This window comes from Heptranchias perlo, chromosome 27, assembly GCF_035084215.1.
Source record: "Heptranchias perlo isolate sHepPer1 chromosome 27, sHepPer1.hap1, whole genome shotgun sequence".
Classification (NCBI taxonomy): domain Eukaryota; kingdom Metazoa; phylum Chordata; class Chondrichthyes; order Hexanchiformes; family Hexanchidae; genus Heptranchias; species Heptranchias perlo.
The window spans coordinates 39,571,652-39,597,235 of record NC_090351.1 but is presented as its reverse complement, the minus strand read 5'-3'; the positions used below and the strand labels follow the sequence as shown (position 1 = coordinate 39,597,235).

The window sequence follows — 25,584 nt, the reverse complement described above, 5'->3', positions numbered from 1 at the left end:
ACCATTTTGATTATTCGTGTGTTCAAGTAGATCCGGTTCATTCGGATAAAGTGTTTCAATCTGCTGTACCCTCTCTGTAACCCCCCCCCCTCCAATGGCCATTTATTGTTAGTATATTTATATATTGAACAGAGGCAGCGCATCAGAATTAAATTTTTTTGATGAAGAAAAATGGAAAGCAGTATAACTTGACATTTTGCCAAGAAGTTAAGAAAACCTTTTCAAAAACATATGCCACAACTTGTAGCAAGAGCATGCCATAATCTCCACTTTCAAGCTAAAATACCAAGACCCACTCAAAAAGCTGTTTACCAAATAGGGTCCCACAAAGCAACTCCATCACTAAAGCCAACACTCAAATTTGGCACAGGGCCAAGTGAAAGGACATAAGTAGAAGCAGATGTTTGCCCTCAGAACACAGGTATTGTACATGGTGCATTACAAAAACTGTAGCTTGAGATGTAACAGTTCCAAAAAGTCTCGAGCAGCTCACAAACCATAGTAAGCAGGTTCAGCAAGTACAATACAGCAGAAAGTTAGTTACTTAACCCCATTTGAATAAAACAGAAAACCAGTTACTGTAATTACAAGAAAACCTCTCTCACGTGCTGCCTAAATCACTGACTTCAGCAAACCCCCTCACTTTCCTAAGTCTTTATCTTAATCTCAACTTTTTTTGCTTTTACATTTCTTCTTTTCAATTTAGCTAAAAAGCAAGACACCGAGCAGATATTCTCCTCAAAATAAGCCTTACATGAACCACTAAAAGCAATAATTGCATGACCTGGGAGCAGGTGTCAGCGCCTGGCACCAATAGAACGTTTGACACCCATAGCGAGCGCTTTGCAGTAACCTTTTCTGACACAATATGAATAGAATCGATGGCACCAATCTAACAACGGATCAAATTATTGATCCAACACTGGGAAGAACCAGACAATTAATGACCAATTTAAGTGTCAGCCTTGGCTCAGTGGGTAGCACTTTTACCTCCAAGTCAGAAGGTTGTGGGTTCAAGTCCCCTCCAGAGACTTGAGCACATAATCTAGGCTAACATTCTGGTGCAGTACTGAGGGAGGCACCATCTGCCCTCTCAGGTGAATGTAGACGACCCCATGGCACTATTTCAAAAAAAGAGCTGGGGAGTTCTCCCCGGTATCCTGGCCAATATTTATCCCTCAACCAACATTCACTAACAGACTATCTGGTCATTATCTCACTGGTGTTTGTGGGACCTTGCTGTGTGCAAATTGGCTGCCGTTACGCTCAGGGGGATGAAAGGCTCCTGTCTCCTGGTGCAACTTTCTTGCAACCCCAAAGTAAACTTACCAGATTCACTAAGGCCATCAGTTGGGAAGCCCATATTTAATCGTGTCTTCCCAAAACTTGCCACAGCAAATTTACTCTGAGGTGCCCTAGTGTCAAAAGCCAGAGGTCCTAGCATCCCATCGAATAGAATATGAAAGCAGCTTTAAAACTGCACTGATGGCAGCCCACAGCAGGTTGCCTGCCCACCTCAGTGTTCACATGTGCTGTGTGGCATCAGATGCTCACAATGGCTAAGGAAACAAACCTCTAGATTACAAAATCCTTTCACAAGATATTTATCATTGGCTTTTTCCACTCTTAAGAAAAACACAATTGCAGGAAATTTACAAAAAGAAAATTGCATACTGGAAGAAAATGTTATATCAATTCAACTAGAAAGTTGAAAACAAAATTCAAAAAGTTCAGACTTGCAGAACAGTATTCCATTTTCAGCTATTTTAAAAGAAAAATCCAGACTACAATTCTAGCAAGTGCATGCGGTATGCAAAACGGGATGGAATACTATACTTTGAAATTCAAACACCGTTGGATGTTTCAAAATAAAAACGTTGCTGTAAAAACTGGAAGATTTAAGCCGAGAAAGTGATGAGACAGGGTTTATGCTACTGATCAAGAATGATTATCAGCGAGAGAAATTGTTGCACTTTATACCTCAGACAGAGCAGACCAGGAGGTAACAGATACTGTAATCCAGTTCTGACAACGTTGAAGTCAGTTTTCTGGTATTTTATGGGGAATTTTCAGCCTTTTCCTGTATGTTAATGTATTTCTGTTTTGGATCTGCCTGGTCTTACCAGCCGAAGGTAAGAGCAGCAATAAACAAACATTTTACAGAAGAAAGCAACCAGAATGATTGAGTGGGTGGAGGGATCAGATTGTGAGGAACGATTGTGTAAATTGGGCTTGTTCTCACTGGAAAAGAGAAGGTTGAGAGGTTGATATAATAGCTGTTTTTATGATTCTAGAGGGACTAGATAATGTCGACCATGACAAGCTGTTTCACCTTGTCCAGAACACTAGAACCAGAGGACACGTCCTGAGCTTGAAGGGGTGTAAATTCAAAACTAAAATAATATTTCAGTGCGCAAGTGGTCAATCTATGGAACAGGCTCCCTGGGGAGATGGTAGAAGCAGGAAATGTTGATTCATTCAAATGTAAATTAGATGGATTTCTTTCAGAAAATAACATTATGGGATACAGTGTACAAGCAATTTTGAGACATGATGTGGTGAGTGCAACAGGCTTGGGAGGAACAGGTGACTTTGGGCCTAGGGTTCCCAAAGCTCTTCACCAATAGGGCTTTTCTTTGTGATATGTCTGGGTTGGAGACTAATTGATAGAGATTGATTGCTATGATTAGTCAACAACGCCATTATCGTCATATCATGCGACTATCAGGATGGCAGAAAGCGAATTAAATGGACCGTGGTCTTTTTTTCCATCATAATTCCTATGTTTTAGAACCACAGCTGTTAGATGTTATTACAGCAAAATTTAACCCACTGCAATTATGGTAGAAGATTGCAGAGGATGTCATTTCGGATGAGTTAAAAAGAATCCAAGTGATAAGTTAAAGGTCCAGACTTTGTCACTAAGATGTGCCATTCACAGCCTGTGCAATATTTTGCCAAAATATCAGCAGTATTTGGAAAAGACACAAAAGCCATGCACACATATATTCTGTACACCATTACCTGGGAGCTTAAACGCCCACACTAAAAAAAAAGAACAAAAGCACTTAGAACAGCGACCAGATTGATCCAGGGCACAACTGGCAGAGTTCCACTCTTTGTTTAATGTATACCATATTCCCGACAGATTGTGCAACTCCGCCCGACTGCCAACACCACATGCTCTGCACCTGCCCTGCTTAAAACAAGCACTGCCAGTGTATACAAGTCAAAGCGATTATGACCCACTTTACCACAGAGCTCCAGAAGACTTAAAAAGCAGTATACTTTCCGAATGAATGATTTGCCAGTTTGAGGTCAGTTTCAAGAATTCTAAGCCACCCAGTCGTCTGAGTTACTGCTGGGAATAGAACCATCAGATTAATACAGTATTTACACAACTGTTAAAAATATTGATTAGAACTAAACAGATACAAAAATCAAACAGACTTACAGTATTTACTGCAGATTTCAACACAGCAACTCAGAAGACTGATTCTACAACTTTTAACATACAACTAACCACGTTCAATACGTGTCATGAATGTTTTACAGAAACGTTACAACACACCTGTACTGCGTAACAAGGTTCCATGGGATGCTCGGCTGAGCTGGTATCTAGAATTCCCTTTGAAACCAGTTAGCAAACAGGAGGTCCCAGAGGGGATGTCATGGAAGGACATTAAAAAAGGTACAAGTTCCTAAACATACACACACACCCCAAGAGACAACGGCAACTTCCATTTATATATCGCTTTTATGTAGAAAAGCATCCTAAGGCGCTTAAGAAGTATAATTACACAATAACACAGCAGTGTGCCAACAAAGTTTCAACGCATGGATTAATCGTTGAAAACAGAAGACAAGGTGGGGCTGTGGTACTATGCAGTCCTTTTATGTTTGGGACTTGGATTTGAATCCAGCTCAGTATTGGGGTGAGTCCTCTGACAATTCTACATAAAATCAGTGCAAACAGTCTCAACTCCATTGTTTGTGGGAGTTGGTCTACACCACATGGTGGCAATTTTATTCAGACCATGAGGATAACATACGAGAACCAGAACGTCACGTTGCTGCAATTGGGGACATTCCAAGATTAGCGTCAAGGTAGATGGTTTGACACAATATAAAGGAAACTTTACTAAGCATCTAACCTCTGCTCAGTCTAACCAGATATGAAGACACTGGAGCCCATAAGTGAAAAAGTGTTCTATTCCACAGCAACTTGGTGACAACAAAAGATCTGAACAATCAGTGCTCCAGCACAGAAACACTCTTTTCAGCCCATCAAGTCCGTGCCAGTGTTCGGTCCCACCCTCCGGAGCATTTAATAGTCCTTTTTCTCAGCAACTATCCCATGTACTCTGGGTGGGGGACTTCAATGTCCATCACCAAGAGTGGCTCGGTAGCACCACTACTGACCGAGCTGGCCGAGTCCTGAAGGACATAGCTGCCAGACTGGGCCTGCGGCAGGTGGTGAGCGAACCAACACGAGGGAAAAACTTACTTGACCTCGTCCTCACCAATCTACCTGTCGCAAATGCATCTGTCCATGACAGTATTGGTAGGAGTGACCACCGCACAGTCCTCGTGGAGATGAAGTCCCGTCTTCGCACTGAGGACACCATCCAACGTGTTGTGTGGCACTACCACCGTGCTAAATGGGATAGATTCAGAACAGATCTAGCAGCTCAAAACTGGGCATCCATGAGGCGCTGTGGGCCATCAGCAGCAGCAGAATTGTATTCCAGCACAATCTGTAACCTCATGGCCCGGCATATTCCTCACTCTACCATTACCAACAAGCCAGGGGATCAACCCTGGTTCAATGAGGAGTGTAGAAGAGCATGCCAGGAGCAGCACCAGGCATACCTAAAAATGAGGTGCCAACCTGGTAAAGCTACAACTCAGGACTACATGCATGCTAAACAGCAGAAGCAACATGCTATAGACAGAGCTAAGCAATTCCACAACCAACGGATCAGATCAAAGCTCTGCAGTCCTGCCACATCCAGTTGTGAATGGTGGTGGACAATTAAACAACTAACAGGAGGAGGAGGCTCTGCAAACATCCCCATCCTCAATGATGGCGGAGTCCAGCACGTGAGTGCAAAAGACAAGGCTGAAGCATTTGCAACCATCTTCAGCCAGAAGTGCCGAGTGGATGATCCATCTCGGCCTCCTCCCGATATCCCCACCATCACGGAAGCCAGTCTTCGGCCAATTCGATTCACTCCACGTGATATCAAGAAACGGCTGAGTGCACTGGATACAGCAAAGGCTATGGGCCCCGACAACATCCCAGCTGTAGTGCTGAAGACTTGTGCTCCAGAACTAGCTGCACCTCTAGCCAAGCTGTTCCAGTACAGCTACAACACTGGCATCTATCCGACAATGTGGAAAATTGCCCAGGTATGTCCTGTCCACAAAAAGCAGGACAAATCCAATCCGGCCAATTACCGCCCCATCAGTCTACTCTCAATCATCAGCAGAGTGATGGAAGGTGTCGTCGACAGTGCTATCAAGCGGCACTTACTCACCAATAACCTGCTCACCGATGCTCAGTTTGGGTTCTGCCAGGACCACTCGGCTCCAGACCTCATTACAGCCTTGGTCCAAACATGGACAAAAGAGCTGAATTCCAGAGGTGAGGTAAGAGTGACTGCCCTTGACATCAAGGCAGCATTTGACCGAGTGTGGCACCAAGGAGCCCTAGTAAAATTGAAGTCAATTGGAATCAGGGGGAAAACTCTCCAGTGGCTGGAGTCATACCTAGCACAAAGGAAGATGGTAGTGGTTGTTGGAGGCCAATCATCTCAGCCCCAGGACATTGCTGCAGGAGTTCCTCAGGGCAGTGTCCAAGGCCCAACCATCTTCAGCTGCTTCATCGATGACCTTCCCTCCATCATAAGGTCAGAAATGGGGATGTTCACTGATGACTGCACAGTGTTCAGTTCCATTCGCAACCCCTCAAATAATGAAGCAGTCCGAGCCCGCATGCAGCAAGACCTGGACAACATCCAGGCTTGGGCTCATAAGTGGCAAGTAACATTCGTGCCAGACAAGTGCCAGGCAATGACCATCTCCAACAAGAGAGAGTCTAACCACCTCCCCTTGACATTCAACGGCATTACCATCGCCAAATCCCCCACCATCAACATCCTGGGGGTCACCATTGACCAGAAACTTAACTGGACCAGCCACATAAATACTGTGGCTACAAGAGCAGGTCAGAGGCTGGGTATTCTGCGGCGAGTGACTCACCTCCTGACTCCCCAAAGCCTTTCCACCATCTACAAGGCACAAGTCAGGAGTGTGATGGAATACTCTCCACTTGCTTGGATGAGTGCAGCTCCAACAACACTCAAGAAGCTCGACACCATCCAAGATAAAGCAGCCCGCTTGATTGGCACCCCATCCACCACCCTAAACATTCACTCCCTTCACCACCGGCGCACTGTGGCTGCAGTGTGTACCATCCACAGGATGCACTGCAGCAACTCGCCAAGGCTTCTTCGACAGCACCTCCCAAACCCGTGACCTCTACCATCTAGAAGGACAAGAGCAGCAGGCACATGGGAACAACACCACCTGCACGTTCCCCTCCAAGTCACACACCATCCCGACTTGGAAATATATCGTCGTTCCTTCATTGTTGCTGGGTCAAAATCCTGGAACTCCCTTCCTAACAGCACTGTGGGAGAACCCTCACCACACGGACTGCAGCGGTTGAAGAAGGAGGCTCACCACCACCTTCTCGAGGGCAATTAGGGATGGGCAATAAATGCTGGCCTCGCCAGCGACGCCCACATCCCGTGAACGAATAAAAAAAAATTCCCCATCCAAAAAAAAAATACGGACTCTGCTTCAACAGCATGTGGCCGAGAATTTAACATTCTAACTACCTTCTGTGTAAATACATTTTTTCTAACCTCTCCACTTCAATTATCTTGTGTTTATACTATGTTAAATTTATGCTTTCTCATTACTATCTCACTAACCAGTGGCAACAATGTCACTATTCACCCTTCTTAATCTTGAACGCTTCTACCAGATCAACCCTGAGCCTAGACAAAATATAAAACAAAATACAAAAAAAAAGCCCAATTTACACTTGGGTCAGTGTTCAGGACCCACGAGACTACCTTTCCTGTCTCAATACACTAAGCCACCCTACGATTAAGAACCTGCCTCTTTTCTTAAAGCTGACACACATTCACTACAATCTGTGATCAATTAGTCCATAAATTCACAACAGTGGTGTAAGAAAATGCTCCTCCAAAGTATTTTTCTGCAGATTACCCCCATAAATTCATGTTGCATTACATTGCAAACAGCTGTTTCACTCTGAAGAAAGGTCACTTTAAAAAGAACACTGTAGATAAAGGAGATTTACAACTATTGGACTGTACATTCATCCCACTGAGTTTTCTATTTAAGATAATAAAACAAAATAAACCTAGCTTCCGTTGATCTGTCCGACAGCTCTTGATTATGAGTTTAGACTGGAAAGTGGGTGCCAGAAACCTGCCAAGAGTGCAGACCTTTGATGCAAAGCTATCAAAATTCACATCACTGGAGCCTGAATACAGGCTGTTAACTCTAAAGACTGCTCAGACATTTAATTTGGCTCCTGTAAAAATCTATCTGGTGGGTTTGTGGAACACCGAGAAGGGGTTTTAAATACTTTGACTCATTTGCCTCCCAGAAGCTTGGGCACACTTGATAAAATGCTCACTTACACAATAATGACATTGCTTGTTGCTTTCAAAGGTTTCAGTTACAACCCAAGTGCTGTGCAATAGAGATCTTAGCCCCTTAAACAGCAAATGCTAATCTTATATTACTGTGCAGCAATCCAGACAAGGAGCAGTTTAGAATCTGAATGGAACTGCAAAAAAAGTAACTATCGTCTTTTCCTGTCATATGATACTGAGTATAAGTGGATAGAACCTACACATGGCAGTGACTGCAGCAGGTAAAACCCAGATAGTTGAAGAACTGTCTCAGAGTCTGCTAAACAGCCAGAACAAATGCAGCAATGTTCATACTCCTATCTTATATTTAGGATCTTTTTAAATATATAAATGCAGTTAAAATGCTGATTTTTTAAAAACCCACTGGCAAGGCCAGCATTTGTTGCCCATCCCTGTGAAGTGTAGTCCCTGTTATAATGTAGGGAAATGCAGCAGCCAATTTGCAGACAGCACTGTGATAATGACCATATAATCACTGTTTTAATGATGTTGGTCGAGAGATAAATATTAGCCAGGACACCGGGGAAGAACTCTCCCACTCTTCTTCAAAATAGTGCCATGGGATCAACTTTTACGTTCACCTGAGGGGGCGGACGGGGCCTCGGTCTGAAAGACGGCACACCTCAGCGCTCCCTCAGTAGTGCACTGGAGTATCAGTCTAGATCTAGTGCTCAAGTTTCCACATCGTTCACCTGAGGAAGGAGGTAGCCTCCGAAAGCTTGTGAATTTAAAATAAAATTGCTGGACTATAACTTGGTGTTGTAAAATTGTTTACAATTGTCAACCCCAGTCCATCACCGGCATCTCCACATCAAGTCTCTGGAGTGGAACTTGGGGCGACTGTGCTACCACTGAGCCACAGCAGCTAAATGGACATTAAAGCATGTGCATGTCACAGACTGAATTTGACTTGTTCTATTAAACTGAACATTATTCCTTTGGTACCCCAGTTGAGATTTTCTTCTAACTGTTCATGCTAATAGCTTATTACCACAGTGAAATATTTTCATTCAACTGGCCTTGCACTAAAACACTGACATTCAGTTTTCACAGCACTTTGCTCCCACAACTCCATTACCATAATCCCTAAAAACACAGTAGGAAAAAGATAATTAGATTTCATAACAAAACTTGTAAAAGTCAAATCAGACTAATCGATATAGACAAGTGCCTGTAATCTACACTACGACAAACAAAGCCTGCATTAGTACTTTTAAACAGATCACCTTTTTCTTCGAACAAAGAAAGGCAATTTGGATTTATATAGTACCTTACCACTTCTCAGTAACATCCCCAACAGGCTGGAGTATGGTGACTTATGTAGGCTAAAGTAACAGCCATTTTGTGCACAGTAAGGCCTCACAAACAGTAATGAGATTAATCAGCTCTTCATTTTTGGCAGTGTTTGGCTAAGACACCTGAAGAACTCCCTACTCTTCGACAAATAGCACCATAGGCCCTTTAACATCCAGATGAACAATCACAGCAGGCGGACGGGGCCTCCACTTAACGACTCATGGGGAAGACGGAACCTCCAATAATTCATCTCTCCTTCAATACTGTACTGTGTTACCATGGATCAAGTGCTCAGAACCTGTAATGGGAACACCCTCAAACTATCTAGTATCTATCCTAGGAATTGGTAAAATGGGGGCTGTGTGGTTATATTAAAAAAAGGATTTAAAAATACCCACACAAACTTTTTAAAAAAGCGTTTGGGAGAAGGGCACACTTTGGGCAATAAATAAAAGTCTGGAGTCAAAAATAATGTTCCCCAACTTTATGGAAAGTAGTCAATGACTTTCCTGGGAGGTTACCAGTGGGTCTGTGAAGAATCTTTAAACGGATGCAGCAGGCAAGCTACAGTCTATTGAAGTGATACAGATTATCAGGAGAGTGAGGAAGCTGGCTGAGAATTTCCGAGCAACGCTACCAACCTGCATTTTTTGGTGCTCTGGTGGAATACTTATCGCCCAAAGTGATGAATATTACAGGTACAATCATCACTGCCATCAGTACCACACAGTATCATTCAGGAACCAGTAGCATCATTCAGGTAGTGGGATACACCGGAGCACCAACAAGCAAAGCAGTGGAACAGAACATGCAACTTTGACCTTCTCACCCAGAGTTCCAAACCTCAGCAGTGCTGCTGCGCGGTTGCCAGGAATGGGGAAAGGAGGTTTGCTACCTGGCTGTCAGGCGCTCCTTAGCGACCAGTTGAGGTTGATTAGAGTCGTACAAGGAGCTTGGTGCTAGCAAATTGTAGAATGAGGCAAAGTCTCAAGATTTTGTCCCAGCAAATTCTGGTTGATAATCAGGAAGGTGGGTAACTGGAGCATGGGTAATGGAGGTTCCCCCATACATGGATTTCATATTCAAAAAATAAATGATAATCTGAATTGTGTTTTCTTCACTACTATTCCACAGTAATCATTGTGATAAATCTTCCTTATTCCAAGAAACTTAAACTACACTGTTAAACCTGTAGAGAATTCAACAAGAAATTTAATAAAGGATGTAAACGTTTTATCCACAAATATTAACAGCGCTAATAGATAACTAAAACAACTTGCATTTATATAGTGTCCTTAACGTAGGAAAACTTCTCAAGACCCTTCACAGGAGCATAATCAGACAAAAACTGACACCGAGCCAAAAGAGATATTAGATGCGGTAACAAACTAGCTCAACGAGGTAGGTCTTAAGTAGGGTTTTAAAGGAGGAGAGGCAGCAAGCTTTAGGGATGGAATTCAAGAACTTAGGGCCTAAACAGCTGAAGGCCTAGCTGCCATTGGTGGGGCAGAGAGTAGGAGATGCACAAGAGGCCCGAGTTGGAGGAATACAGAGTTCTCAACAGCTTGTAGGGCTGGAGAAAGTTAGAGATAGCGAGGGGCAAGGCCATGGAGGGATTTGAACACAAGGATGAAAATTTTAAAGTTGAGGCTTTAGTGGACCAGGCACCAATGTAGGTCAGCAAGCACAGGGGTGATGGGCAAGCAAAACTTGGTGCAAGTTAGGATATGAACAGCAGAGTTTTGGATGAGCTCAAGTTTATGGAAGGTGAAAGATGGGAGGCTGCCCAGGAAAGCAGTGTACAGGACTGTATTGCAATAGAGTGGTAGCTTTCAGGAGAGCATAAAAGACACCCAAAAGCTATCACTCTATTGCAATACTGTATTTATACAAGTACTTCTCACAGCACAAGTCCAGTGGTAGATGCATTGTATCTGGTCAGTACCAAGGAATATTCAATTCAAGTGCTGAAATGTTTCAGTGTTTTCAGTTTCTAGACGGAAAGTTTCATTGGCACAAGTACTTGTTTCTAAAGTCAGCTCAGACCGATGTGCTTCAGTGCAATGTTACATTGCTAGGATTCTTTCTGGCTCGTTGAAACACTAATACAGAGCCCTTTATACTCACACAAGGAACTGTTTGGGAGACTGGGCACGTGCCTATCAGTGGGATATTATAAGTCGTTTTAGACGTTCAAACCCCACACACAAAGGCCCACGGTATTTGCTGCAGGAATATCATAGTTGGGTCACCCACAAGTAGTGCAGGAATAGTTTTATTGAAAATATAAATAGCTCTACAGGATTGGAGGCACAGTTACTGTACAAAGAAATGCAGGCAATCAAACCAAACAGACTCCTGCAAAGTTACTCAGAGCTCTCTAAGAGAGGTATTTTTAGTCTTAGGACTCAAAACTCCAAGAAAAATTAAGGACGAGAAAGAAAGGGATTGAGCTATTGAACCTCACCCCTTCAGTATCCTGGGTCTCCCATTATAGCATTTTGACATCCCCAATGTCTATTACCCAATCTGGCAGATTTTTCCAAACATTTCTCCCTGATTTAAAACTGCTATTAGGAAGAATTTCTTTAATGTACTTTGCACTAATTTAAATTTAGATCCCATTACCTCTTTTACTTGGAAATAATATTAAGTTTGCTATCTCTAAATTACTTAATATTTTATCTCAATTAGATTTCCCCACTTTGCTTCTAGACTTCAGAGTTTAACCTTCTCTAATTTTATCTCCGTCAATCATGGAGGCAGAGGGGATGGCTGAGGAACTAAATGAGTACGTTGCATCTGTCTTTACCAAGGAAGAAGATGCTGCCAAAGTCTCAGTAAAGGAAGATGTAGTTGAGATACTGGATGCGCTAAAAATTGAAAAAGGAGGTACTAGAAAGGCTTAAAGTAGATAAATAACCCGGTCCAGATGGGATGCATTCTAGGTTGCTGAGGGAAGTAAGGGTTGAAATTGTGGAAGTACTGGCCATAATCTTCCAGACATCCGTAGATACGAGGGTGGTTCCAGAGGACTGGAGAATTGCAAATGTTACACCCTTGTTCAAAAAAGGGTGTAAGAATAAACCCAGCAACTATAGGCCAGTCAGTTTAACCTCAGTGGTGGGGAGACTTTTAGAAACAATAATCTGGGACAGAATTAGCAGTCACTAGGACAAGTGTGGATTGATTAGGGAAAGCCAGCATGGATTTGTTAAAGGCAAATCGTGTTTAACTACTAACCTGATAGAGTTTTTTGATGAGGTAACAGAGAGGGTCGATGAGGGCAATGCAGTTGATGTGGTGTATATGGACTTTCAAAAGGCATTTGATTAAGTGCCACATAATAGGCTTGTCATCGAGATTGAAGCCCATGGAATAGAGGGGGCAGTAGCAGCATGATACAGAATTGGCTAAGGGGCAGGAAACGGACAGTAGTGGTGAACGGTTGTTTTTCGGACTGGAGGGAGGTGTACAATAGTGTTCCCCAGGGGTCAGTACTAGAACCACTGCTTTTCTTGATATATATCAATGACAATTTCCAAATGTGCAAATGACATAAAACTTGGAAGTGTAGTGAACAGTGAGGAGGATAGTGATAGGCTTCAAGAGAATATAGACAGGCTGGTGGAACGGGCAGACATGTGGCAGATGAAATTTAACGCAGAAAAATGCAAAGTGATACATTTCGGTAGGAAGAACGAGGAGGCAATATAAGCTGGAGGGCACATCTCCAAAAGGGGTACAGGAACAGAGGGATCTGGGGGTATATGTGCACAAATCGTTGACGGTGGCAGGGCAGGTTGAGAAAGCGGCTAAAAAAGCATACGGGATCCTGGGCTTTATAAATGGAGGCACAAATTACAAGTGTATGGAAGTCATGATGAACTTTGGAGTATTGTATCCAGTCCTGGGCACCACACTTCAGGAAAAATGTGAAAGCCTTAGAGAGGGTGCAGAAGAGATTTACTAGAATGATTCCAGGGATGAGGGACTTTAGTTACGTGGATAGACTGGAGAAGCTGGGGTTGTTCTCCTTCGAACAGAGACGGCTGCGAGGAGATTTGATAGAGGTATTCAAAATCATGAAGGGTCCAGACAGAGTAGAGAGAGAGAAACTGTTCCCATTGGCAGAAGGGTCAAGAACCAGAGGACATAGATTTAAGGTGATTGGCAAAAGAACCAAAGGTGACATGAGGAAAAACTTTTCTTACACAGCGAGTGGTTAGGACCTGGAATGCACTGCCCGAGGGGGTGGTTGAGGCAGATGCAATCATGGCTTTCAAAAGGGAACTGGGTAAGTACTTGAAAGGAAAAAATTTGCAGGGCTAAGGGGATAGGGCGGGGGAGTGGGACTAGCTGGATTGCTCTTGCATAGAGCTGGCACAAACTTGATGGGCCGAATGGCCTCCTTCCGAGATGTAAGCTTTCTATGAATCGCCTTTATACTTTATAATTACCAAAACCCTGAAAATGTATTAACTGATGCAAAAAGCATCAGAACCCTTTGTTAACATCTAAAGACACTTAAATTCTACATCACTTAAAAACCAGCTGGACTCTAATGTATCAAACATTTAACACCTTTTTATCTGGACTTAAAAAAGACTGGTCTAAACAATTTGGTTTCTATAGTGCTCCTGATGTATAGAAAAATACAATATGCTACACAAAAGAGGAGGAAAACCAACTGAACAAAAGGAAAGCAAAAAAAGAGTTAGAGTAGAGGTTGAAGGCATGACCGAAAAGAATTGATGTTGGGGGCGGGAGACAGCAAGACACAGCGATCCCAGAGAACATTACACAGGGCAGTGGTGTAGAGGCTTAAACAGCTGTTATGGTGCAGTAGCGGCACATGCAAGGATGAACAGATAGAGATTTGCAAAAGTAGGGTGGAGCAATACCATGGAAGACTTTTAATGAGGATCTTGAAGACAATTCAATGAGGCATACAAGCCAATGGAATGATGTTGAGGGAACTTGCTCAAAGGAATATGACTGTACACAGAAACATAGAAAATAGGAGCAAGAGTAGGCCATTCTGGCCTGCTCCGCCATTCAAAATGATCATGGCTGATGGTCTAACTCAGTACCCTGTTCCTGCTTTTTCCCCCATATCCCTTGATCCCTTTAGCATTAAGAAATATCCTTCTTGAATACATCTAATGACTTGGCCTCCACTGTCTTCTATGGTAGAGAATTCCACAGGTTCACCACCCTCTGAATGAAGAAATTTCTCCTCATCTCAGTTCTCAATGGCATACCCCATATCCTGAGACTGTGACCCCTGGTTCTAGACTCCCCAGCCATCGGGAACATCCTCCCTGCATCTAGTCTGAATAGTCCTGTTAGAATTTTATATGTTTCGGTGAGATCACCTCTCATTCTTCTAAACTCTAGTGAATATAGGCCTAGTCGACCCCATCTCTCCTCATACGTCAGTCCTGCCATCCCAGGAATCAGTCTGGTAAACCTTCGTTGCACTCCCTTCATGGCAAGGACATCCTTCCTCAGATAAGGAGACCAAAACTGCACACAATACTCCAGATGTGGTCTCACCAAGGCCCTGTATAACTGCAGTAAGACATCCCTGCTCCTGTACTCAAATCCTCTTGCAATGAAGGCCAACATACCATTCGCCTTCCTAACTGCTTGCTGCACCTGAATGCTCGCTTTCAGCAACTGGTGTACAAGGACACCCAGGTCTTGTTGCACCTCTCCTTTTCCCAATCTATCACCATTCAGATAATAATCTGCCTTTCTGCTTTTACAACCAAAGTGGATAACCTCACATTTATCTGTGTCATACTGCATCTGCCATGTTCTTGCCCACTCACCCAACTTGTCTAAATCACATTGGAGCCTCTTTGCATCCTCACTGTACTGAGGGGTTCAGCTTCAAGTCAAAAGTGCTTTTGCAAGACTTTGTTTTAAACTCCAGAACTGTCAGGCATTAGGTTATGTAACTCTGTTGCAACAGGGAATTGAGCAGAAACCTGACATGGAAATAAAAGCCTCAGTGTCATTATTCAATGGAGTCAGGTCAGGTGTTAAAACCAGCTACTGTACTAACAGCAGACAGTACTACCTATGACTGGTAACCAGGCAGTGGTTAAACAACCTGGGCTGCTCCAGAAAGAGACAACGGCTTTGGCCGATGAGCGCCTGGAGGAGGGGAGCGAGACACTTGATGGAGGAAATGCCATCGAAAGGCGGATGAGCTAATCCTTGAATTAACCAATGGCATCCACAAACTGCGAGCTGTGACACAGCTGCAATACAGAACAAGTCTATGAAAGAGCGACCGTGGACAGTCTGAAACACAACACAAGGGTTCAAGCCCCTGCCTTAAGAGCACAGGACAGTTACAGGAGCTCCAACGATGATCGACTGATGATGATATTACCCAAAGATCAGTCCAGGACAATCAGGAGGGAGTTACATGGAAAAAGAACGTTCCCTTGCTCACTGCATGCTCCAGCACCTCTCTACACTCAGGGGGGTCTTGTGCTACAGGTAGTTGAAAATACCACAGCAGTATAGGTCAAACTGACAATCGCTGAGGTCCATCTTTAAAGTCTGATTATTTTACTGAGAGGATCGAAAAACACAAACAATTGTCAGGTATGAGTCATCTATACATCACACCAAAAAACTGGCACTCACTTGAAACTATGCTAGATCAATTTTAAACAAATCATACGTTTGCTGAATCAGCACGACGTCCTGTACAAACATGCAAACTAATTCTGCTTTTCTGAATTTATAATCCCTCTGCACATTAAACAGAGGGTCATTATTGGTTATTTGCATTGTCTAACAAGACACCGTATGTTGCACATTACCAGTGATAGAAGACGTGCCACTTAACCGTGCAAAGTTCCGTTGAAATTAGAACCACAGCTTGTGTATAACAAGCTCTGATTAACACAACAGCCAAGCCTTCTACATACAAATAAAACACTGCGGCTTCTGAACCCTCCTTCAAGGAATGCAACCAAAAAGAAAATTAAGGCAACACAAAACTGTAACCCGTAATTACATTGTTTTAAGTATACAGTCCAGAAGAAAATCTGCTTTTTCCTATCAGATTTCAATTGTTTTAGTGAAACAAACTACAATGGAACTTTTGAAACAGAATGCAGATGAGGGCATTTTTAAATGGTTAAAGATTTAAAGTAATTTTAATAAAATTATAAATTTTGTGATTACTGTAAATACTTCCATCTTCTCTTGTAATCTGCACAACAAAGAGTTAATATCAGGCACATGTAATCCAGGAACAGTGGCAAAATAGCCATGGATGAAATGGAAAGAGACCCAGGAGTCTTAGTGGACTCAACACTACACAGGTCCAACCAATACAGAGCAGCAATTACCAAAGACAATAGAAGGTTTGAATTTTGCAGCCAAAACCGTACAAGTCAGAGGAAGTAATGATCAAACTGTATGGTGCTCTGGACAGACTGCACTTCAGTCCTGTGTCCAGTTCTAGTACCGAGAAACAAGGAAGACAATCAAGCGTTGGAAGTCGTGCGGAGCAGAGCCACGAGGCTGACCACTGGTATCAGGGGTCTGAGTTACGAGGAAAGACTGGAGAGACTTGGGCTTTTCAGCCTAGGAAGGGGATGTCTAAGAGATGATCTTATAGACGGATACAACATAGTAAGTTTCCAGAGGAACAGATTTCAGAAGCAACAATGTCATGTTGAACTTATATAGAACCTTAGTTAGACCACACTTGGGAGTACTGTGCACAGTTCTGGTCTCCATATTACAAACACTAAACAGAAGCACTGGAGAAAGTGCAAAAAAGATTTACATGGATGATACTAGAACTGAGAGGGCACATCTATCAGGAAAGACTGAACAGGCTGGGGGTCTTAGAATCATAGAATGGTTACAACACAGGAGGCGGCCATTCGGCCCGTCGAGCCCATGCCAGCTCTCTGCAAGAGCTATCCAGTTAGTCCCACTCCCCCGCCCTTTCCCTGTAGCCCTGCAATTTTTTTCCCTTCAAGTACTTATCCAATTCCCTTTTGAAAGCCACGATTGAACCTGCCTCCACTACCCCCTCGGGCAACACATCCCAGATCATAACCACTCGCTGCATAAAAAAGCTTTTCCTCATGTCACCTTTGGTTCTTTTGCCAATCACCTTAAATCTGTGTCCTCTGGTTCTTGACCCTTCCACCAATGGGAACAGTTTCTCTCTATCTACTCGGTCTAGATCCCTCATGATTTTGCACAACTCTATCAAATCTCCTCTCAACCTTCTCTGCTCCTAGAACAACCCCAGCTTCTCCAGTCTATCAATGTAACTGAAGTCCCTTATCCCTGGAACCATTCTAGTAAATATTTTCTGTACCCTCTCTAAGGCCTTTACATCCTTCCTAAAGTGTGGTGCCCACAATTGGACACAATACTCCAGTTGTGGCCGAACCAGTGTTATATAAAAGTTCATCATAACCTCCTTGCTTTTGTACTCTATACTTGTATTTATAAAGCCCAGCATGCTTTTTTAAACCGCTTTCTCAACCAGCTCTGCCACCTTCTTTTCTCCAGAAAAAAAGACTGAGGGGTGACTTGATAGAGGTCTTTAAAACGATGATGGGATTCGATGGGGTAGATTTAGAGAAAATTTTCCACTTGTGGAGGTGTCCAAAACTAGGGGCCACAAATATAAGATAGTCATTAATAAATTCAAAAGGGAATTCAGGAGAAATTTCTTTACTCAGTGTGGTGAGAATGTTGAACTCGCTACCACATGGTGTAGATGAGACAAGTAGCATAGGTGCATTTAAAGGAAAGCTAGATAAGTACATGAGGGAGAAAGAAATAGAAGGTTATGTCAATGGGGGTGAGATGAAGTAGGGTGGGAGGACAAACACCAGCATAAACCTGTTGGGCCGAATGGCCTGTTTGTGCTGTAAATTCTACGTAAACGGTATGAGAAAGGCAAATCCAGAAAATTACTTCAAATTAAATTGTGGGAGTAGAACAAGGGGACACAGATTCTAATCAGTAACTTTAGGAGGTGCATTGTCATGCGGAGAATGATCAACGTTTGAAATGAACTTCCTGATAGAGTGGTGGAGATGAAAAATCTGGATGCTACAATGGGAGGACTGGAGGATGCTTGCGAATGCATGAACTAATATAGGTTATACGCCATGTAAGTGGCATGCTTCAAGCCCTCAAGCCAATGCCGTGCTTAAACCTCTGGCAGGGAGTTACGGTGAGCAGCCCAGGTGTCCAGACTATGAACATTCTTCTGAGGAGGCCTGATTTTAAAATTCTCCCTCGTTTTCAAATCCCTCCATGGCCTCGCTCCTCCCACTCCCTGTAACCTCCTACAACCCTCAGAGATCTCTGTGCTCCTCCAAATCCGGCCTCTTGCACATTGCCGATTTTCACCGCTCCACCATTGGCAGTCGTTTCTTCAGTTGCCTACGCCCTAAGCTCTGGAATTCCCTCCCTAAACCTCTCCACCTTTAAGACGCTCCTTAAAACCTACCTCTTTGACCAAGCTTTTGGTCACCGGTCCTAATATCTTATGTAGCTCAGTGTCAAATTTTGTTTGATAGCGCTCCTGTGAAGCACCTTGTTAAAGGCACTATATAAATGCACGTTGTTTATTCATCCACCTCCCACTTTGCTGCGGTAGGACGCATCAGTGCTTCAACACACAATACTCTTCAATGGCCACAGTTTTCCACTTGTGCACTCACCAGCCTGCGATTTCCCCCCCAGTTCATTTTAAATGGGCAGGAAAATCTCAAATTAGCGACTGCACATTTGAAAAATCCCAGTCCATAATTCTCCTTAAAAAAACAAATAGAATCCTGCTGAAGTGCTTCTCAAAACATGCAAGATAAAATCTGCTATCAGCTCACCCATTCTGTAGGTTTTAAGACTCCCATATTGTGGGTGCAACTTACAGATTATAGACCCATCTTCCCAGTGTCCTGACCAATATTTACACCTCAAGCAACATCACTGAAAAACATTATCTGGTCATTATCTCATTGCTGTTTGAGGGACCTTGCTGTGCGCAAATTGGCTGCTGCGTTTTCCTATATTACAATTGGGACTACACTTTAAAAGTACTTCATTGTCTTTAAAGCGCTTTGGGACATCCTGAGATCGTGAAAAGCCTAGATAAAAGCACGTTTGTTCCTTCTTGTAATAGATTAGTGTTTAAAAGTAATCTTATTTCAAAAGACGGAGTTGGTCCAATGTGCCATACAGACCAGGAAGGTCCAACCTTCCATCTCTGCCAAGTGCCGAGTTAGCCGATCACAGCCGGGCTGCTACAATTGGCCTCAATAATCCTTAGCTGGGGGGAGGGGGAGAAGAACTGGTCAGTGATCTGCTTCTGATTGCTTTCCAGTGACTCCTGCTGGCAAGGACGGCATTGGGTTAGACTGTGACTCCCTGCTTCCCTCCAGCAATTGAACAGCCCTCTAATATTTAATGTCTAGTCTCACACACAAAGAATGGCCATTTAAGCAATGTACCAGAAGGTACCCAGAGAACTGTAGCCCTGCACATCACAGTAGTAGAGAAGCTACAAGGAGGTCAAAATGTATGGATCTTCTCAAGACAATATATAAGTGGGATTGGCAGTGATAAATTTCAGCCCAGGCAAGATAGCAGCATCACTATATCAACATACCACTAATTAAAACATGACAGCTCCTTTAAAGATTAAATTGTAATAAGATGAACAGCTGCCCAAATCCCATCAACTAAAAAGTGAACTGTGATTCTCCACCCTCCCCCGAAAGGAACCGATTCCATCCTGGAGGTAGAGTTCAGTGAGCACTAGTCATCCTGCTGGTACTTCACCCAACTTAGCATTCTTGACAAATGAGCCCTGAGCAAGTAGCAGATTATTTGACTGTGGTGGGCATCACAAAGAACCAGATCCTGTCCTCATTAGACACCTACATATGCACACTCCTAGCAAGGTCACTGTAGTGATCAGGAGCAGGAACTCTGCCCAGTTTTGCTCTCCCTAACCAGATATACTGAGAAAAATGGTAGTACTCTAACTTCTGCCTAAGCTAACCTCAGTCCAAAACTGGTGAAATCAAGCCTGCATTACTGGACTGAATCTTGACAGTCAATAAACAGCAATGTAGAAAATCATCCACTCTCAATGCTAACAAACAGTTTTCCTTTAGAGAGTCATATACCGAGACAAAACGTACAATTTCTCTATCAAAAATCAACACTCACTAGGTCAATGTGATCTGATTATTGAAAATCAAACTGCAAGTAAACTTAACAGATCCTGGCCAAAACATACCCCTCAACCAACACCACCAATGAAAAGATTAACTGGTCATTCATCTCATTCCTGTTTGTTGGGAACTACCTGTGTGTATGTTAGCTGCCACATTTGCCTACATAACACTAGTGACTGCGCTTCAGACCTAATTCATTGGATGTGGAATGCTTCGAGATGCCCTGATAACATAATACGAGATGCCAAATAAATGCAAGTTCTTTCACACGGGACAATGAGTTTTAAAGATATACAGATAAAGAAACTGCAAACAACTTCTGACTAGTAACTTTGTGTTAAATATGAAAAGTGAATCTAGACGCAATAACCATAAAATTCAGTTTTAGATAAATATATGCTCACTCTGGAACTATTCACAGAACCTTAAAGAGTAGAAAGGGAATTTGACTTGTACCATGATTAAATGCTCCAATATTCTGGGAAGTATTGCTGGCCTGCAAAAATCTACACAGAACAGACCTGCTATATTATAGAATCGTAGAACACACAAAAAGGCCATTTGGCCCATCGTGCCTGTGCCGGCTCTTTGAAAGAGCTATCCAATTAGTCCCACTGCCCTGCTCTTTCCCCGTAGCCCTGCAAATTTTTCCTGTTTAAGTATTTATCCAATCCCCTTTTGAAAGTTACTAATTAATCTGCTTCCACCGCCCTTTCAGGCAATGCATTCCAGATCATAACAATCAGAGCCCATTTACGGTACCCTCAAGGACCTGACTGCACTTTAACAGTGACGGGGGGAGAAGATGGAGAAGTCGTATCATGATGTGTTCAGAGAGACAGCATCGGGAGATCAAATCATCATCAGGGGAGCCGGCCAGATCATAAAACTTTACGAGCGCTGGCTGATAAGCATCATGACAGCCAGGATGCATTTGATTTACTGCAGAATCTGCAACTGGGAATCAAATGGGATTTTTTTTAAAAAAGAGGACAAGTGGACATAGCCACCAGTTTGGAGGGGGTTTCAATAATGCAAATTCTGTTTTTATTACAGGGTGCTCCCATTCCACGATGGCATGTTTTTCCATGCAAATTGCAAACCAAATAATTTTGCAAATGATATTTCAGTTGCAATTTATAACAGGTGAGCGGGGCCTCCAGTTTGGAGGAGGTTTGAATAATTCAAATTCTATTTTTACTACAGGCTGAGGTGTTTAATCATTTTGGGGATCCCATGTTTTGTTCCATAAAAATTGCAGAATAATCTTGCAACTGATATTTCAGCTGCAATTTATAATTTTAAGATCAATAGAAACGGTCACTCTATCACCATGGGTGCAGTTATTGCCGCTGTTTCTCTGCTCTGAGCCCAGAACATTGGGGGGCGGGCGGGGGCACACTGGTTGATGCTGCTCTCTGCAGTGTGCCGGGCCCTCCTGCGCTTTTTGTTTATTTTCCCACCCGCCCGCGCTCCCCTGTCGATACTCACAGTTGCGTGACCCATAGTGGAAGGTGCTGAGGAATCACGGCAGCCCAGCGCCTGCTGCAGTCCACCAGGCCGTCTGCACAGGAACATTGCGCGGGGCAGGCCCAGGCCGAGGCCGAGGCAGCCGACAGCATCAGAGCGGCCCATAGCAACCTGAGCCCGAGCCCAGGCCCAGGCCCGGGCTCCGCCGCCATCTTAAAACCCCACCGACAAAAACAAAAACAAAACAAAACAAAAACCCCGCGTCGCCGCCGGACGATAAACTCTAATGAAGGGGAAGGGAGGCGGGGGCGGGACGCTGCAAGGACTCGGCCCGAACACCGGCCGCCGATCCCCGGGCCCTATCACCGAGCCTCGGCCGCTCGGAGCCGCGCGTTTCCCCACCGACACAAAGCGCCCATTCTGAGCGCGCGCCCCCTGACAAGTGGAGGTCCCGCCTCCGCCCCGCCGCCATTCGACAGTCCCGGCCCCGGCCCCGCCCCCCATCTACTATTGGTCACTGTCAACGTCAATCAAACTGTGTCACCCGAAATCCACGCACGGGCGGATCCCCAATCAGACACCCTTAGCTACTATTGGCCGAAATTCACGTCAATCACACACGGGGGGTGGGCACTGCGCTCTTAAAGGGGCAAGGACATGAGACTTGCGGTCCAACAGCTCAGAACACATGTGGTGCACAAAGGTCCATATGAGAACTCCCTCAGTCCCATTAATAGGAAAGGCTTTCATTCAGTTAATGTGTGGCTAGTGTACGATGCCAATCCTGCTTCCCGCTCCTTGGGTACTGCCTCCCTCGTTTTCAAAACCGCCATCATCACCCCTTTCAAAAAAAACCCGCCCTCGACCTCTCTGTCCTTGCAAACTACCTCCCCATCTGCAATCTCCCCTTTCTGCTCCAAAGTGCCCATCTTTCCCAATACTCCATGTTTGAATCCTTTCCAATCGGGTTTCCACCCCTACCACTGCACTGAAGCGGCCCTAATCGAAGTCACAAATGACGTCCTCTGTGACTGTGGTGCAGAGCATTATCCCTCCTTGCCCTTCTCGACCTCTCTGCAGCCTTTGACACAATCGACCACACCATCCTCCTCCAACACCTTTCGCCTGTTGTCCAGCTGAGTGAGACTGCCCTTGCATGATTCCACTCTTACCTATCCAACCATAGCCAAAGCATCTCCAGCAATTGCTTCTCTTTCTGCCCCCGCTCCATTACCTCTGGAGTCCCCCAAGGATCTATCCTTGGCCCCCTCCTCTGCCTCATCTGCATGCTGCCCCTCGGCAACATCATCCGAAGATAAGGCATCAGGCTCCACATGTACGCTGACAAAACCCTGCTCTACCTCCACCACCTCTCTCAACCCTTTGCCTCTGTTTTAGGAACATCGGAACAGGAGTAGGCCATTCGGCCCCTCAAGTAGATCATGGCTGATTTGTATCTTAATTCCATCTACCATAACCCTTAATACCATTGCCTAACAAAAATCTAGCGATCGCAGTTTTGAAATTTTCAATTGACCCCCAGCCTCACCAGCTTTTTGGGGGAGAGAGTTGCTCATCTGCTTGTCCAACATTCAATACTGACTAAGTTGCAATTTTCTTTAGTTAAATATTGAGAAGACCAAAGCCGTTGCTTTCGGCATCTGCCACAAACTCCGTCACCTTGCCACCAATTCCATCGCCCCGGTCACTGTCTCAGGTTGAAGCCGAGTGTTCGCAATCTCAGCGTTCAACTTGACCCCAAGCTGAGCTCTCCAATACAAAGACCGCCCACTTCCACCTTCTTAACATCACCTGTCTCCGCCCCTGCCTCAGCCCACCTGCTGCCGAAACCCTCATCCACTCCTTTGTTACCTCCAAACCAGACGATTCCAATGCTCTCCTGGTCGGCCTCCCATCTTCCACCTTCCATAAACTTAAGCTCATTCAAAACTCTGCTGCCAATATACCAACTAGCACCATGCCCCAATCACCCATCACCCTTGTGCTTGCTGACCTATGTTGGCTCCAGGTCCAGCAATGTCTCCAATTTAAAATGATCATCCTGATGCTCAAATCACTTTATGGCCTCGCCCCTCCCTATCTCTGTGACCTCCTCCGCTCCTACAACCCTTTGAAAACTCTGCATTCCTCCAACTCTGACCTCTTGTGTATCTCCCACAATTGAAGGCAGTGCCTTCAGCCTTCTAGGCCCTAAACTCTGGAATTTCCTCCCTGTTTCTCCAACTCACTTTCCTCCTTTAAGACCCCCCCTTAAAAACTATCTTTCTGACCAAGCTTTAGACTCATGCCTCAAAACCATGTGTCAGGATGATTGACTGATGATCAGGCCCATCCCCTGCAGTCATTTATGATTCCTGTAAGGTTTCTGCAGACAACAACAACAACTTGCATTTATATCATGCCTTCAACATAGTAAAACATCCCAAGGCGCTTCACAGGATTGTTATTGGACAAAATTTGACACTGAGCCACATAGAAGATATTAAGACAAGCAACCAAAAGCTTGGTCAAAGAGGTAGGTTTTAAGGACCGTCTTAAAGGAGAGAGAGGTAGAGACAACAGATACAGTGAGGCCCATGTCACTACAAGAAGTACGATAGAGCAGATTATAAGGATTCTCAAGTTCTGTTTCAGATCCCTGTATAAATTTGATGGAGCCCTGAAACACAGCTCATCGAGAACCACTGCATTCTGCATAGTATGACAAGGAAGAAAGGCTCGCTGCTTCCAGAAACTGTAGGCGATGATGATGATGATGATGGGGTGAAACTACCTCCGTTGCCACAGCATGAGGAGGGTGCACAGGAAGGTGAGCATGTGGGATAGGACTGCCAGAGAAAGGAGGACACCATTGATAGCCCGGTGCTCCTTTCAATAAATAAAGGTTGAGTCACCAAATAAAGTTACTTCACTCCCTCTCAAACCCTCACAAAGCCCCTCACTGTCAATGACTTCTCTCTACTTCCTTCAAAGACAGAAGTCTACAGTCCCCGTCAACAAACAGCTGCTGAATTAAACAACTAACGGGACGAGGAAGCTCTGCAAACATCCCCATCCTCAATGATGGCGGAGTCCAGCACGTGAGTGCAAAAGTCAAGGCTGAAGCGTTTGCAACCATCTTCAGCCAGAAGTGCCGAGTGGACGATCCATCTCGGCCTCCTCCCGATATCCCCACCATCACAGAAGCCAGTCTTCAGCCAATTCGATTCACTCCACGTGATATCAAGAAACAGCTGAGTGCACTGGATACAGCAAAGGCTATGGGCCCCGACAACATCCCGGCTGTAGTGCTGAAGTCTTGTGCTCCAGAACTAGCCGCGCCTCTAGCCAAACTGTTCCAGTACAGCTACAACACTGGTATCTACCCGACCATGTGGAAAATTGTCCAGGTATGTCCTGTCCACAAAAAGCAGGACAAATCCAATCTGGCCAATTACCGCCCCATCAGTCTACTCTCAATCATCAGCAAAGTGATGGAAGGTGTCGTCGACAGTGCTATCAAGCGGCACTTACTCACCAATAACCTGCTCACCGATGCTCAGTTTGGGTTCCGCCAGGACCACTCGGCTCCAGACCTCATTACAGCCTTGGTCCAAACATGGACAAAAGAGCTGAATTCCAGAGGTGAGGTGAGAGTTACTGCCCTTGACATCAAGGCAGCATTTGACCGAGTGTGGCACCAAGGAGCCCTAGTAAAATTGAAGTCAATGGGAATCAGGGGGAAAACTCTCCAGTGGTTGGAGTCATACCTAGCACAAAGGAAGATGGTGGTGGTTGTTGGAGGCCAA

The 25,584-nt window shown here is 44.3% G+C and overlaps 1 protein-coding gene across 2 annotated transcripts in view; it reads right to left on the bottom strand.

Annotated features, from left to right (window-relative positions):
• Nucleotides 1-22,191, bottom strand: part of lrig2 (leucine-rich repeats and immunoglobulin-like domains 2) — an 82,788-nt gene extending 60,597 nt beyond the window's left edge. For both annotated transcript variants that reach the window (XM_068007717.1, XM_068007718.1), the window contains exon 1: nt 21,797-22,191. In XM_068007717.1, the coding sequence (XP_067863818.1) occupies nt 21,797-21,987 (191 nt within the window). In that variant the 5' untranslated portion in view covers nt 21,988-22,191. The remainder of the gene's footprint in view (nt 1-21,796) is intronic.
• Between the last annotated feature and the right edge of the window lie 3,393 nt (nt 22,192-25,584).